The sequence below is a fragment of the Colias croceus genome, chromosome 6 (genome assembly GCF_905220415.1).
Source record: "Colias croceus chromosome 6, ilColCroc2.1".
NCBI classification, from domain to species: domain Eukaryota; kingdom Metazoa; phylum Arthropoda; class Insecta; order Lepidoptera; family Pieridae; genus Colias; species Colias croceus.
In genome coordinates this window covers 1647707-1666008 of record NC_059542.1, presented here as the reverse complement: position 1 = coordinate 1666008, position 18302 = coordinate 1647707, and the positions used below count along the sequence as shown (strand labels likewise).

Sequence of the window (18302 nt, the reverse complement as noted above, 5' to 3'; positions counted from 1 at the left end):
ATCTTCAAGCAAAAGCATTATAAAATATATGACTTATGATTAAAATTATAATATTGAGAGTATTAAAGACGAGATACATCACACCTTCCTTCCTACCTTAAGGTAGACGAACTATTAATACGGCCGATAAAAACTGCTCCGAATTTCAATATCGCGGTCATCTTAATTCCGCAGACATCTATTAATAGCTAAGATAATCGTCACACTAGTGATGTACGTGATTGGTATGCGCAATGTCATTTAGCAGGTCAACGACCTTAGCTTAACATAAACTTGTATATCGTAGTGCATCGTAAACATGAATGAAAGATTAAAAGCTTTATGCATTTAAATCTCCTGCACGTAAGCGAGCGAAGCGGGAGGCATTCAGCGTTAGCCTTAGTGCATTTGACATATCCGAGAAACAAAGGCGGTGAGGAATCGTTCTTGGTATCAAATGGTGAATTGTTGACTAGAATAAGTTGTCATGGTCAACCGACATGCGGAGAGTATTAAATGCTTTAAGCTTTTAAGCAAGCAGAAAACATGTTTGCGACAATTCTCTATAAAATTGAGCCGATATTGTTCAAATGTAACGTTGCTTAAAGGTCTAACTATTCATATTTTTATTATGAATGCCGTTTATTTGATACGTTAAGGTGCATGTGTCCTCCTCAACGCAGAACCGTGTCGGGTCGAAACTCACCCATTGCGAGAATTTGTAAAACTGTAAACGACTACAGTGAGTTGTTTGATATTTTCACAGATTTCCCCAACAAACTTTTAATTCACTTTTTAACGATTAGAATAGATAAGTGCATAATATATATTATAATTTTTCATTGTTTAAGATACTTAATAGTTGATTCATTAATTGTATACTTTTAAACTTACTTTACGCATGCTGTGCTTACCTATAAGTGTTTTTTTACATTGATCATATAAAATTGTATTTTAACTTTGATGTTTTATCTGTGATGTAAAGAAACGTTGGTAAACCCAATAAATAAATAAATAAATAATAAATGTTAAAATCACATTAATAACATTCTGCCTGTGTCTGCAGGTACAGCAGCACAAGCAAAACTAACTCTGAACGTTCTTCTTTCTTTGACTCGATTTAATAATAGCTTAATTAAAAGCTACCTAATCATACATTGACCAGTACAACTAAAAGTCCCTTAAAAATCACACTATCGGTATGTTTAGTAATTATTAATTACTCCCTAATATAATCAATATACCATCGGATAACAACGCTACATCCATGCTGATACATCCTTTTTATAGGTACTTAATAATTTCTCTCTTCTACAGCAGCGCTATGTGCAAGCTAGGTCCCAGACCTCAGCCAGCAGTCATTGACCAACTCGTTATCTCAACATCTAGATTGATTGGAGTAATTAACACGACACACTCGTTCAGCATTCGAGTTATAATTGCGAGCAGCGGACCGTGTTCTTGTATTATTTATAAGATAAATGCGCTATATGTGAGAGTTAGCGAATGCACTTATAGTTAGAGACGGTTCTTGCCGCTTGAACATTTTTGTGTTCTATTTATTTCGATATAGATTCATTATCTAGTTGTAGTAGCTTGTTCTATGTTATGTGGCTGGTTCTGCAGATTCCACTATGAAGATCTTTGACCATGCTCAACACGGGCTATGTCTCGTACCACACCTTTTGATTTTAGGTCATTCTTGTATGGTTCATGATATTTTATTTTCATCGAGTTACTAATAAATATTTTATTATAAACAACAATATTAATATATAATTTTATTATAAAGAACTAAAACATTCTCATTCAAATTTTAAAGCAAATCAAGATTAGATCTTTTAACTATGCCATTAATACACGCCAATATAACAAGCATAGTGACATAAGTATTAATATCCTTAACAATACCACGAAACATTTATTTCATATCGTATTGTTTGAACAATAAGTTGAAAATCGTACATTTAGTTCCAATTATTCGTCTCGCTCCTGACATCCCATTACTCAGTTTATGTGAATATTTCGAGTCTTTGTTCTTATATCAGCTATTTCGCAATGTAAATTGTTTACTCACAACTAGAAGAAACGTGTAGCGAACACATCAAAATTCGTTTCTTAATGTAAGGGCTACAGACATAGACTAATGTTTCAAATTTCAACACATAAATATTGATAAATACAACTTCTGTTTAATTAACAAATGCGTATTAATTGTCATTCAAATTTTTGTCAAAATATGACATTTTGTGATGGGTGATAGTGCCTCTGATAGAATATTTTACACTTTTTGACCAATGTTATCATCCAAATCTGTAATTTTAATGGCCAAATAAGCTAAACAGGACATATTCAGTTGCTGTGAAACCGGCCAGTGATGTTTTAATGTAACAAAGTTATTTGTTAATAGAATATTCATTTCCGAGTCAATTGCATCCATTGTTCCCATGTATTTGTTCTTAGTCCTTTCATATTTTGCACAGTCAGTAAACAGACGCGTATTTATAATACGTAGCGACATTGTCATAAAATATATTTGAAAGCTCTTGAGCTCTCCAAGGCAAACAACGAAACTATCGTTAAACTAAAATAATGAAGAACACATATTTTATTGTTTCTATTTCAAAGAATAGTATGTAAACAAAAATACTTCCCATAGGAATTTATGAAGCTGAAATTGTCAAACTAAAAAAAATTTTCAACGTCTTCCATAAAATTGTTTTGCTAAATAAGAACGATAAACTACCATGGACATACCTTTTTTTTTTTTTTTTTTTTTTTTTTTATAGTGGAGAATGCATTTAAGCATACCCAGGGCACTCGGGGAAAGAGCCCTGGGTTATGTCGGACTCACCCTGCTGAGTGCAGGGAACCATGGACATACCTACCATATTTAGCTAGTGAGTTCGCAAATACGATCGGCATTCTGAGCCCTTGCAGACAAATTTATTTATATTTCCACCGCTTTATATTCCAACACCTATCCAACTCATGCTGATTAGGTACTATACAAAGAAAACGAAAGAATAGACAAGCAAATAATATGCATTTTGCTGATCCGTTCGCATATTTAGAAGAAGTCAAAGTCCCCATTTCCTGTGTTTTGATTTAAGCGTTTTAATGTCTGGAAAAGTATATTTAGTTTGGCATTATTTTGGCAAATTGACATCACAATCAGCCCGAAATAAGCTGAAAATCCAACAATAGTTGGGTCCAAGAGCAACATTGTAAATCTATTCACAATATACAATAGCTCTGGTCGCGGAACCAAACTGTTTGGAAAAACAAATCTCCGTTATTTATTTATTTAAGTCATTAGAGCGCGCTGATTAATTCAGATGGATAATATTGTTGGATAGTATCCAATCTAGCTGCTATATATGCGAATTAAATGTACAAGCCGCAGCTCTTGACTTTGCCCAAAAAAATTTAACGCATCAAACAACTAAATAACTCACATCACTTAGATAATATGTTAATGGCGAATTAAATAAATGCTTAGTTTAGGTGAACACTCTTAGTTTTCTTATTAAAACCTACATCTTGTTCGTGACACATATTTTTATACATGCCGTCATTTATCGGCAATATTCTAGTATTCATACATGATAAAGGATTTTGCATTTACATTTTGTATGGTCAATCATTAACAATAACAACCATTTGAATTACATCTGTATGTAATGATACAGCAGGACGTGCGCAATCCTTCTTCTTTGGTCAATAATTGTTACGACAAAGATAGTCTAACCAAAAATAGATGACCGTTAGCGTGGATTATAACCAGGTTGTCTGTTTGACAGCTCATTGCCTGGTTTAAGGTCGCACTAAATTTAGGCGCCATAAATATTGGGTTATGAGTTATAGCTGTGTCTTGTGAGTGTGATTTATTCGGTCATTTTATTGCATGAGTGTGTTCTTTTATTTGCAAGAGTTTTACATGCGTAAATTTTGTTCGATGTCATACTCAAAGTTTTATAGGTTTTCAGAGAGTTTTTGTTAAATTATGAGCAATTTGATCATCTTTATTATTCAAGATCTTTCGTTCTCTAAAATCATATCCATATATTTTTCCACGTGCCACACTGTAGATGAACAGAACAACTTATACCTACGTCTGTTTTATCACTACTTTCGATTGTTGTTTGTTGTTATTTATTATGAACTATAAAAATAACATAAGTATCTTCAAATTGCAATAATAACTAAAACCTAAAACAAATTAATGGAAACAGAACACAAAGTCTCTGTTAATACTTTTATGGTTATTATAATTCGGAAGTATAAATATTTTATGATTGCAATTTGGGGCTGCATAACATTTTCATTGCCAATTAAACTATTTACAAACTTTGAACACGCTTCGTGGGTTTGGTACAAAACTGTCATGCACACATATTTGCCTCGTACATCCATGTACGAGTATATATCTACTTATATTCATTCCTTGCACACGTTTTTACACAAAGCAGGGAAGCTAGCGATTTTCCTACAGTCGTTTTGATTTCACTCCTTACCCTCTTGTTTGTTTTTCTCTACAGAACTGTCCCCTAAAATGGGTAATTCTAGAGGGAAATCATAGGGCAGAATTACTATAGGCCTTTAGGGTTCCTTTGACTTTTGAGGATATGCTCAAAGACACTTATGAAGTATCGAGCATTTAGGCATACATAATATTATGAAGGATGTATGTGTGTCGTACATAGAACCGTCGTAGCCTAACAGCTAAATTGGAATTAAGTATATTAGAAAAAGGTAACAGACTTCTTTCATCGCGAAAAATGTGAGTAAAATAATGAGTCCAAGTGTTAATTATGGGATATTTATGTGTCAATAAATGTTACATTGTATAAAACCAAAGTCTTGTGTGTTTTAGAAAATATACTCCGAAAATATATGTTATTATTGAAAGACCGTCCGCTGGCGCTCCGCCAGACATCCCATGTATGTCTTGTTCATGTAAAATAGACTGATTTCCTTAATATATCATTTTAATGTTCGTACTCCGTGTACAAAGTATCGTCATAATTTTGTTGGGATAATAAACTTTTATAAATCGGTTTTCTTGCCATTGCAATATATTTAGGCAGTTTATTATAAGAGGTGCCTATTATAATTTTTGTCTTTTTATTAAATTTTCCGGTTTGACCTGGTGAACTTGTTTGGATGATTTCGAAAATCCTGTATGAAATAAGAGATGAAATAAATGGAAATAAAAATGTAAGCCTATTTGAGAGTCACCATCCTATTTAAATATTTAATTATCACTACGTAGGTACACTACTCTGTCCCTATGTCCCTTTGTATGCTTAAATCTTTAAAACTACGCTACGGATTTTGATGCGGTTTTTGTAATAGATAGAGTGATTCAAGAGGAAGGTTTTAGTATATAATTTATTCGGTTTTAGACAAAGCGGGCGAAGCCGCGGGCAGTATGCTAGTATTAGATATTTTAAACCAGAGGAATGCAAACCAATAATATAAATTAGTTTAAGGTCCCATTATGTTAACACCAGGAATATGTTTTTGTATTTTAAATTAATTGTTATGGATTAACAAAGTCCTCCACTTTTATTATAAGACTGTGATTGATATACACCATGGCTTGGACAAAAATTCTTGGCACCCAATAAAATTGTCAGAAAATTGTCATTTGTTGAATCTCGATGACATCTTCAATGTTATGCCTGGTCCACGGACATATTTATTGCTTTAAAACATTTTTATATCACATTCAAGTATTTAGTTTTAGTAATAATCTCGAGTAAATTATATGTAATTTAAAACATGATAAAAAAATAAACATACAGTTCTGAACGTGAAATCAAAATATTCATGTCATAGATTTCTATTCAAAAACTTAAAGCTTGTTCCCATAGAATTTATAGAAAACTAGGGGTGTACCACGGGCGAAGCCGGGTGATACTTCGCAATAAAAGGTAGCCTATGTTCTTTCTCAGGGTCTAAAGATTGTCTGTGCAAAATTTCATCAAAATCGGTTGAGAGGTTTAAGCGGGAAAGCGTAACAGACAGACAGACAGAGTTACTTTCGCATTTATTATATAAGTAGGGATAAATGAAAGAGAAATGTGATAAAATACCCCATAGGAGTTTTACAAGAATATACCAAAGTATTCAAATCTAGAAATGAAACTAAAATTTTTGAATGCTCATTTTCACAATTTAGTACACACGGCAAAAAAATCAACCGTGAATCAAGATGATTATATAAAAATAACATCGGAACAACTTCAAAGATTTATAAGTTTGCTACTTCCTGTGTAAATTTTATTGGTACTAAAGTGGTGGATAATATGGAAGCTATAATTTGCCACAAATTGCCCAAAGCGGGCACTTCATGTAATGGACGTGGTGTGGAAAATCTATTCAATCTATACGAGTTTTATTAAAAACTTGCTGACCCGACAAACGATGTCTTGTCTTCGCGCAAATTGTCAAACCCGTGAAATTTACATGGCCGTTATGTTTTATTTTCTGGCGAAAATTTCTTTTATTTGTCTTTCAGATCCTCCTCCTGACAATAACGAACATAATATCAAAATAAGAATTATCGAAATCGATCCAGCCATTCACGCGTGATGCCGTGACAAAGGGAAATAGGGAAGGGTATAGAAATTACCAACATAAAATATATTACCTACCATTATTTACTTACAAAATATAAAGAAATAATACTAATATTATAAATGTTTCGCATCTCATGTCTGTTTGTCCCTTACTCAATCACGTCTTAACTACTGAACCAATTTGCATGAAATTTGGTATAGAGATATTTTGAAACCCGAGAAAGGACATAGGATAGGTTTTATCCCGAAAATCCCACGGGAACGGGAACGATGCGGGTTTTCTTTGAAAACGCGGACGAAGCCGCGGGCAGAAAGCTAGTAAAGAAATAATTTCGTACTTATATATGAAAGTTTGAAATTTCCTTATTTTTTATTTTAAATTAATGATTGATGAATGAAAGTAATCCGATGAAATCTGAGAACTTAAAATGTCCAATGGCCCCAAAACTTTTGCAACACTCTGGTTTACGTCAATATTAACTTTAGATCATCGATCATAATAGCGTAATAGCATCACGAGTAATAATATATTTTTTATAGCCAGCCTTGTGCGTAAGTGCAGGTTATCTTGAATTCGTCTTAAAATTGGCATCTTTTAGATTACCTCTGGTTTTTGCTAATGGCGCCTTCTAAAAATAATTATGCATGAAAATGATGATTGATTAGTCTATTACTTATATAGTCGTCAGGGCGGTCAGACAGATTTAAACAATTTGGTTTACTTCAATGTTTAATGTTTATGTTTATTATACAGGGTGTAATCAATGTGTGCACAGGCGATTTTTCCGTAAGTATTAGAGATAACAAAAAACTTTAAACTGATATCGAAAGTACTTAACCTAATGAGTAAAATGGCCGTAATAAATTTTAAAAAATAAATCGAGCGATATCAAAAAAATTATCTTTAAACCCTCCCATACATGAAGTATGAAATATGAATATCCCATATATGAAAGATTTTAGCTTTTTTTTTTCTTTTTTTGGTTTTCTGCTTTAATTACTTCACAAATCTGATGAGGCATTTTCCATGCTTTTTCCGGACATTTTCCACGCTTTAAGCTCTGAGAAAGCTCTTAGACTTTAACAATTTGCTTAATTTTAATGTTTTGTGTTTATTATAAACCTTAGTGAAAGAAGCAACAATTCAGAAAGGTCTTTAATCACCAAACTTGGATAAAAAATTTGGATATTTGATTCAGTAATTAGTAATTACTGTAAGTTTTATGCTTTTCATGTTTTCAAACACTTAAAATCTAAAGCCAAGGTGCATTGAATGAATGAATCAATATCCATCTAAAATGATCTTGAATTAAATTAGTCTATTAGTCAAAAGCTAAGGTTACCAATATAATTAGTTGTAAAGCTCCAACCAGAGTTGGACAAAGGGTAAATGCCATGGCACACCTTCGTATTGGACCTCGACCTTCTTAATCTATACGAAGTTATGTCACTGTCTATTGTTATGCACTTGTGTGATCGTTCTTACAATTTATAGAATCTATTTGTGAGATGGAATTAAAAAACAAGTAAAATGTGAATATGTGTTAAAATGAAATTGGAAAATTCGCTTGAAAACTTAAAATTGTAGATACAACGAACGAATAAGTATATCATAATTCATATTGACAATTAATAATAAGTAGATATCTATTTCGTAGTTCCGCCAGTTATAAGAAGGTAACATTATTTTATTAGTAGCTTTAATGTCCACTAATTTAAAGAATTCAAGTGAATTATTAAACCTACAACTATATTAAAATTTGAATATAACTGAAATGCAAAGCCAACTTTCAAATATAATTGAATTTTATAGGGTCTCCAAAGGTCTATGATCTATCTGTCATTTTATACAAAATGTAAGGGTCGTTCCAGTACTCATTAATCATTTTAGATCTAGAACGTGTTTCTGAGATATTGTGACTAAACCTGTCTTCTATTTTTAATGCCCTTTGATGTGTGTCTATCCACTATCCAGTGTCCACTGATGTCAGCTTAACGAATTATCAACGGCCTTATCTGTCAATCAATTGTTTTTGTTTTTCAAACGATTTTTAAAATGTTTGTATCGAATTTTTGTCAACAATGAAAGGGATCTGTAGCAAATATTACTAAATAGTTACTTCTGTAGTTTTATCGTCAATGGTTTTAGCTAAGGGTTTTAGAAACATTTTTCCCAAATGTCTTTCTCCCAAATTTTGTTAAAATCGAGCCTAGTCTCATTTATACGACGATCACCTTGCCGAATCAGGTGAACTTACTGAACTCGATTACCCAAAAAAATCATTAAAACTTAATATTTCAATCCATCAAGCATGATTCAAAACGTACGATACGATAAAAAAATGATTACATTCTTCAAAAATGTTCAATGAATCGTAGATATCGCGATTTATCATGTTTTACAAACATCCACTATTTGTAAAACACGCTTCATTAAAGTCAACAGGTATTTCATTGTTTATTTTGTTTTGTTTCAGACAATTATTACATCGCACAACATTCTATTGTGCGCATGTGACTTCCCATCATGTTTTGCAATGTTTAATAAAACAATTAGGTATAAGTACACGACTACGCCTATTATTTTATTGTATTGGGATCTTGCAAGCTAGTGTCTATTGCCTTATTAACATATAGTGGTATTTTTGTTTCTCCTTCTTCATTTATATATTTCAAATGGTATATTATACCTAACGTATGAATTATATTTAATTACATCAACGTTTTCTGATTGCTAATGTTATTGTCATCCATCCAAAATCAAAACAAATGTGTTTTAGCGCTAACACTCACATTTGACTCGTGTATTCAAGAAGCTCAACATTCGATAGAAAATGCAGATGTGAAGAAAGCACTCAATAATGTATCTGTTGTTAGTCTTTGATCCGCCTGCTCCCAGTCTTTATTCCCAATAATTCAGGCAAACCGCCAGAGGATTAGCTTTGATTATCCATAGGAAATGCTTCACTTTTGAAGTAGCAGGTGGCAGAATTGAATGTTACGAATGAAAATTATTTGCGATCGCCTCCGCTTCCGAAAGCAATAATATCGCAGGTGGTCTTGGAGATGGAGAGAGCTGTCTAGAATTTATAATATGAGAAAATATTCCAACCTCGTTGTATGTAGATATGGAAAATAAATGAATACAATTTTAGCTTTCGCGAAAAGGGTATGTAAAGTGGGTCTCGGTCGGTCGCAAACAATTTATTGTCTAATCCATAGGTACTTAATATTATTAATGCGAAAGTAACTCTGTCTGTCTGTCTGTTACTCAATCACGCCTTAACTACAGAACCAATTTGCATGAAATTTGGTATAGAGATATTTTGATACTTACCCGAGAAAGGACATAGGCTACTTTTCACCCCGGGAAATAGGATAGGTTTAATCCCGGAAATCTCACGGGAACGGGAAGAATGCGAGTTTTTCTTTGACTGCGCGGGCGAAGCTGGGGGTGAAAAGCTAGAATATTATATGTTACTATAGATGGTAAATATGATATAGTCTTCTGTTTCTGTTCCTTAAATAGTCGAAACATTTTTGTGATTCTTTAAAAATCATTAGGTGTTCGAAATAAAAGGGACTGCTTTATATTGCTAAACATCGAATATTGATAGCTGAAGTAAGTAATAATTCTCATAAGAGCTTTGGCACGTCTAATGGAACGAATGGCCGAGCCCCTGACGCTTTACTTTGCAAAGCAAGGCTATTAAAATCAATCCTGAGGTGTGTTGTGGCATTCAAAATATTTACATTAGCTGATACGCGTTTAATGTAACGTCTACTTTGATGTTGCATTATTAGTTAACTATTAGTCATCTATTAGACGATACAATTATTGTATAATATGTTAAATATTGCCACTGCCTTATATCTTTAACAGTGAATATAAGACTCACTTTAAATAACACATATCTAGTAGTTATTGCTAATTATTATTGTGAACTACAATGTGTCTTGCCGATGGTCCATCAAATAAAATACATCCACAACAATCAAACGTCAATCTAGTAAGAAGCTTACACGAAATCCAGATTTTAGATTCTGGATAGAAAACTACTTAATACTCTACGCGCGTACATATTTTATGACTAAATCTTCATAAATAATATTGATATTGGAATAAAGTCATCTTGCCAAATGTACCAAATCAATCATCAAACAAAATGCAATAAGGAGCAAAAACATCGCTGATACGTTTTATAACTCATAAAATAGAATTTAATTTGCGAAAACGTACGAAACTTGTACCAATAAAAAGGCGGATAAAATCACGATTTATAAACGACATGACAGAAATACACGCCAGACCCTCATTACACTGGAGAAATTTTTATGTTCACCAATTGTTTTTCGTTCGGTCACCTATTGTGGGTTGTGAGTAACATTGCGCACGTAAAGCTATGCACTGCATGTAGTTGTTAACATCTGTTTTTCCGTTAAATCTGATTCAAAGGAACAGTCTCTTGACGACTCTTCTTTAAGAAATTGTTGGTGATAATAATTTCTTTCTATATTTCGATCACAAGCAGTTCTAAAAGAAGCCTAGATGTACCTATGAATGAAAAAAATTAAATAAATTGATAATCACTTAAAAAATATTGATTGGGTTGGGATAAAATATTTATTTTTGTTTAATCAATAAGAAATAGCGAAAAAGTTCGTGTAGAATGATGTGGGTAAATTTCCAAAGAAAAAGAGGAGACCCTATGGGAGTACCTAAATCTTCACATTCCCTACTTTAAAGATTTTCTTGAATACTTATCTACTTTGATTCTGTTTGCAATTTGTGACATGCATTATAGGAGATCAAAGATCCTCGAACTTCACAAAAATCGAATAAGAACTAAAGCTTTGAATACAATTTAGGTGAAGGTGATAAAACCTGCAATTTCGGAAGTAATTAAGCATTACTAGAACATTCTACAATTCCAATACATGAGGTCAAAGCACCGCAAACATTGTTCTATTCCTAGCTTTCAAAACACAGCCTGCCTACATAAAATAACGGAGTACCTATTTTAATTCTCTTCAGAATTAAAAAATAGCGACTTGACAAAAATACAAATTATATTTTATCAAAATCAATATGAATAATTATTTCATAGGGGGTTTTTGTATTTCTTAACAAGATGAAAAAAATAAATGTTGTGTGGTTTTATGAAACCACGGTAAAAGTGAAACTTTTTTTCACACTATAGACATTTAACTAAAAATTATCGTATTTGTACGATAATTATCGTACGTATCGTGCGTCACGCGACATGCGCTACACAGACATAAAAGTTTCACTTTAAAATAGTATAGGTAAGCGAATCAATATCTAATTGTTCCAACTTCTTCACATTTTTTTACAATATCAACTACACTAATTATACTACAAAATAAAACAAGATTTTTTCCGCAATTTTCTCACTTTTGGTGATGTTACCAGCGCTTAAAAGTTTTATTGCCATTAAACTGGATGACTGCTCGTAACCTTAATAATGACACAATAAATGGCCGACGTAGAATTCGATTATTTAGGGACGTCGTTCGTGAGAGGAAGATACACCTTTGCTATATTTTAATTAATTTTCTTGGGTCGGCTTAATTTGTAAGCAGAAGATTCTAGGAGCTACATAAAAAGACTAGAAAGTGGAAAATCTAATTTACAGATAAAATTTTGTTTTTTCTTTCAGTAGGCTCAAATCTTCGAAAATTATACGGCCAGAACACGATAATATTTTTCGTGGGCTTGTAAGCGTTGATTTGGATATTTCTATATGGCTTTTTAAATCCAACTATAATATGACATCCCATTTATCCATAAATCCCTTAAAAGCACGTCTTCTATTCGTTTATATTTGACAAAAAAAAAACAACTAATAATCTCATCATCATCATCATCTTTAGCACAAAAAGGAAAATTAAACAGGACCGATATTTTATGTCTCCATTGACCATTACGCAATTAAGGCTGGTTGCAGAGCTTGACCGACCGTCAGTGCGTACCGTCAGTGCGGTCCTGACGACACGCATCAACAAAATGTATGAAGATGACACTACTGACTACGCATGACAATACGCGTGCGTATGGTCGGTCTAGCTATGAAAGGTTTTATGAATTTCCATACATATGACAAGCGCGACTGACGGTCGGTCAAGCTCTGCAACCAGCCTAATAGTATTACATTTTGTTTGTTGCAAATAAAGTTTGCAAATACACACAGGCTACAGCGCGTCATATATCATGACGCTTTGGACAAAATGATTCCTTTTAACTAGATAAATCATTTATAATGTAATTAAATGTCCTACCTAGGTGCAATAAACCTTGGAAATATATTGGTGATATCTGTTAATAGTCTACGCTTAACTGTGCTGATGTCAAGGTAAATGGCATTTAATTTTATTGTACAATATATTTCATACTGAATTATGGCAATTGCTTTCCTGTATGATAAAGTCTGGACAACATATTTTGGGTGTAATCATGTCATTGCTATATAATCAATAGTTACAATGTTATTTTCTGATAGCACTCATATTAAAATTTATTTGGTCTACATTAAAAATTTGTGCTTGTTATGTCGGTGCTCTTTACCAGGAACCTTCTGTACTATTTTCTCACACAGGACAGGAAAATAGCAAAGTATGTTCAAACATATCATTAGAAGTGGAATACTACGTATACCAATATCTATATCGTCTAAAGAACTCATCTTACTTACCGTATAACCATCTCCAGAACATCTTCCCGTTCGAACACCTTACAATACAGATGAAGAATCTTAAGGCAGGTGTACTGGAGCCCCGTCCAGGTGACGTCAGCAGACTTGAGGGCCTGATCCCAGGGGCAGTTTTCATGTCTCGACAGGCACAGCATGCCGTCGCGTTCCGTCTCCGTTGGAGGCATTTAATCTTTGGTCAACGTTGATTCTTTGGTAGTTTTAATCTATGAGAATGAAGGAATTGCTATACCGTTTGTAAGTAGAAGAGAACTTGAGCCAATGTTACGTGTTCATAATAAGCTTTTGCTCATAATGATTATTAATTACATAGAGTGTTGCTCAGTGACTGCGCAGCTATCTCAAATGGTCCGTTAATCGTGAAGTAATATTACCACGCAATTTTATTAATTATCGTGTTTTAATATTATAATAATGCTATTTTTAGAAAATTACAATTTTAATTTTTTTTTTGTAATAATGCGAAAAAATACTCATATTTCTTTTATTTCGGATAATTATTTTATTACCTTTTATGGTGTTTCAAACGATATACCTAATTAATTATGTATCTAAAATTTTAAATCTGAAAGAAAGCAGGAATGTGAATGAAGTTGTGTATATTTTCTAATGAAAGAACCGATATGATTGCAATACCAGTTAGATGCTTGGAATACATAATATGTAGGCTACTCTTTATCCAGTTTGCATGAACCGTGAACGTCATACCGCAGTATAAAACTAGTTTTTTTTAAATAAGTTTTGAGATAATGTTAGACTCAATAATAGAAGTGGTAAAAACCCAATAAATACTGAGCTTAAAGTGTGATCATTGAACTTGTTACTTTCCATAAAAGGCATGCAATACCGCCATGAATGTATGTTGAACTTCAAACAAATTTGAACCTTACTAGGACAAGATAAAAAAGGTTTTATTTTCGTACAACCAGCAGATGTTGAGTAACTAGAAAAACTCGAAATTAAATTACGAACTTGAATGAGTGTATATTCTCTTGTATTCGTTTCTATCATTCATTTTAAATTACAAATTATGTAATTTGTCGTTAATAATTATTATTTAATGAATATTGTTCGCCTTTCTGGCGCTCAGACAAGGATTATTCGAAGATATTTTTACACAAGGACTAAGATTATAGTTCAGGATCCATCGCCCATTTTTGTAAGTGACTACTATCAAGCTAATTTTCCGTTTATAGCTTTATTTTGATGAGACGCCCAGTAATTTCGTGTACGAAACTCTCGATTGTGGTAGCTAACAGAGATAACAAGGATAAAATTTTTTGATTTGATGGTTCTCAAATATTTATTACTAACTGAAATTTTTTGTTCGATCTCAAGATAATTATTTAAATTATTCGAAAAAATATTTGTCCTACAAAATCTATGGTTTGTTCAAAGAGTCCCCCTTTCCAAAGTGTATCGCGATAACGAGGTCATCATAAATGATTACTAACAAGCTGATTTTTTTGTTTTCACTTAGTTAATATTTATATAATTCAACAGACATATTGTCCTACAAATTGCGTAATAAATATTTGAGAACCATCAAATCAAAAAAAATTATCCTTGTTATCTCTGTTAGCTCCCACAATCGAGAGTTTCGTACACGAAATTATTGGGCGTCTCATCAAAATAAAGCTACTCACGGAAAATCAGCTTGATAGTAGTCCTAGTCACTTGAAAAAATGGGCGATGGATCCTGAACTATTATTAGGTACCTATGTATATATTCTTATCTCAGGAAAACAATTTCCTCCGGACACAGCAATAACTCTGGAGACAACAATGAAGAAGTTTTTATAACATCTCAGACATACCAAGACGTTATATTTCCCATTGCATTGAACCAAAAATTCAATTAAAGGAAGCATATCGTTACAAATTGTCCAATAAGAAAACTGAGCGCTCGTAGGAAGTTGTAATTTAAACAATTCATTGTTTGAGACACGTAGCGCAGTATCTTCGACTGAGTGAGGGCAAAATATTTGTCATATCTAAAACTGTTAAAATGTATTGCAATTTTATTTACATTTCTTAAAGTCCCCTAGTTACCTAATCGTACTGTATTAAGCTTATCTATTTATTTCAATCTGAAAGACTAAATTAATATGATCAAGTTTTAGTTAGTATAAACAAAGTCGTTACACTTAATTTAAAGTCTCTTCAAAAATTATGCGTTATAAACCATACCATGACGAAAAACTCAAAGAACTACGTAATCCTATTAAGTTAATTAAATCTATAATTATATTAATTTTATTCGTGTTTATCCATCATAAATAGCACTAACCTTATTAACTGGTTAAATTGACACACTTGTCATATTTAAAATGAACATGAAATAAACATTACTCGTTTATTTAGTCAACATACCCTTTGTTGGTTATCATTTCTTTATCTTAAATATGTAGTAAAACGTATTTGGATTAACTCGTAATGATTTTCAAAAAAGCAGTTTACTTCAATGTTAATTTTTTATGGTTTTCACGTGTATTACACGATTTTTCATAATAACGAAAGTTTGTGATTTAGGCACACATTTTAAGCAAATAGTTACGATGTTCTAGGTGTTTGGTTTGAACTTCTGTTGGATCTTTGATTGAATTTTACAATTGAATTCATTTCATTGCATTATTATTAATAATCTATACATATAATAAATCTGTAGAAGGGTCAATTCTGTACATTGAAAATATTGAAAAAATAAATAGCAGGGGGTGTTACTGGATCGATACCAAACCCAAATATGTGATTAAAAAAATTTTTGTCTGTCTGTCTGTCTGTCTGTCTGTCTGTCTGTCTGTCTGTATGTGAAGGCATCACGTGAAAACTAGCGGTTCGATTTCGATGAAACTTGGTATAATTATACCTTATTATCCTGGGCGTAAAATAGGATACTTTTTATCCTGGAAAAATACGTAGAAAAAAATTAATCTTAATTTTTCAGTTTTATCCATAGACGTTTTTCCGTAGAACCGCGAACACACGTTGCGTATTATTATAGGCCTAGCCGTATTTGGGAATTGGGTCCAATAGATATTTATAAGATTTTATTGTCAGAGGTACCTACTCAAAATGGAACTATATACATAAATGGAAATAAACCATCCACGCGAAGACCGACATCCGCGCGGACGGAGTCGCGGGCGGAAGCTAGTAATCAATAAAAAATAACACATAACCTAATATTTATGAACTAAATTTATACATTAATAATATTTTAAATAAACTAAATTATACACAGAGAACGACGTCATATGATATTAATACTGTATCTTAAAACTTAATTACTATTTTTCTATGAAGAAGATAAAATACTAAAATAGTGCGCAAGCGCTCTATAATTTATTTAAAGACTCTCTAGCAATTATTAAACGTCTGGAAAATATTTTCTCATAAAAACCATACGATGACAAATATTTCCTTTTAATCCCTCCCGACAGATATTTATAAAGGCGTCGTTAGACCGACGATAACGCAGTGAAAAACGCACCGCACTCCATCACAGTTCATTGCTTTCAAATCTAATGGAAAATAGAATATTTGTTATTTATTATACTCCGTATATAACTATGACAGCGATATTAATATTTTTTCGGAATATATGCTTGTATTTTTTGAGTTGTTATTTTAATTTATATGAAAAACTTCAACTGCTCACGCTTTCACGTTAAATTATGTTTTGAATTTGGCTTTTAGGTAAGTTAATAGTATATATGTTTCGCTGTTTTACTACATGCCCTCTAATTTTATTTCGGAATCTGTGACGAAGCGTGATTGAGTTATTCACACAAAGCGTACAACATAAACTATTTTGCAGTTAAAAGCGTAGGTATTTATTTATGCACACACACCCATAATGAGAACTCTATAAAAGATCATGTATACTGCATTGGGGGAATTTCGGATGAGGGGTAATTTCAGAAGATTGTGAATACCACTTCAGAGCATCGCTTTATCGTAAGTATCGTGAAGTAAGGGCATGAAGATATATAGGTTTGATATTATTAGCATACATATTTGCTTAATCTATCATACTAGTTACGTATTAATTGAACTTATACGTATTTATCCCATGGCCGGAATTACCCCAATGCACCTTAATTGTTATTTTTAAGAATTTACCATTGTACGTTGCCAAACATTCAACAAATATAATAATCTAATAAGAGTTTTCAAGTTTTTATTTTCATCGTACAGAAATAGCTCTTTAAAATTTTTATCTTTTTATCTTCAACACCTTATAAGTTACATTCGGTTATTCCTGCTACATTAATTCTAAAAATAACAAACCAAAATGTTTGTATGAAGAGCCGTTGTGATTTCGATTTATCGCTTGTATCTCATTAAAATAAATGGCGTGTAAAATTTAATGCGTATCATTATTGCTTTGACTTCTTTATTATGGCTTCGATGTAGATATAAAATTATTAATGGTAGTAAAAATTCCAAACTTGAGTTTTATATGCGAAGAACAAGTGCGATTTTAGGTACAGTTTTCTATATGGCTTTCTGGAATAAATTGAAAAAGAATCTAGGGTTAATCTATACTAATATTATAAAGCTGAAGAGTTTGTTTGTTTGTTTGTTTGAACGCACTAATCTCGGGAACTACTGGTCCGATTTGAAAAATTCTTTCGGTGTTAGATAGCCCATTTATCGAGGAAGGTTATAGGCTATATTTCATCCCTCTACGGGCAACAGGAGTGGAGCCACGGGGGTGAAACCGCGCGGAGCAGCTAGTTATTCTAATAAAATTATTCCCCTGTAATAATATACCCGTGGACCTAATTAAGGTAAGCCGGAACAAAAAAATATGACTTGAAGCGATTATTACATTTCTATTTACGAGACAATGCAAATTAGATTATATGCAGTCTTTGAGATGTATGGTTTCGAATGTATATAGGTCGAGAACCGTTTAGCTGGTTGGAGCTAAGTATCGACTTGGATTTATTTATGTATTATATAATATTATATAATTTTTACATGTGTTGCGTTAGTG

At 32.4% G+C, this 18302-nt stretch overlaps 1 protein-coding gene across 2 annotated transcripts in view; it reads right to left on the bottom strand.

The window, feature by feature from the left end:
- LOC123692880 (four and a half LIM domains protein 2) overlaps positions 1–18302 on the bottom strand; it is a 132367-nt gene that overhangs the window by 44216 nt on the left and 69849 nt on the right. Inside the window, exon 2 of one of the 2 annotated variants that reach the window (XM_045637711.1) lies at positions 13280–13503. The exons of the other annotated variant lie outside the window; for it this stretch is intronic. Coding sequence (XP_045493667.1) covers positions 13280–13464 — 185 coding nt within the window. The 5' untranslated portion in view covers positions 13465–13503. The remainder of the gene's footprint in view (positions 1–13279; positions 13504–18302) is intronic. 2 annotated transcript variants of the gene reach the window in all.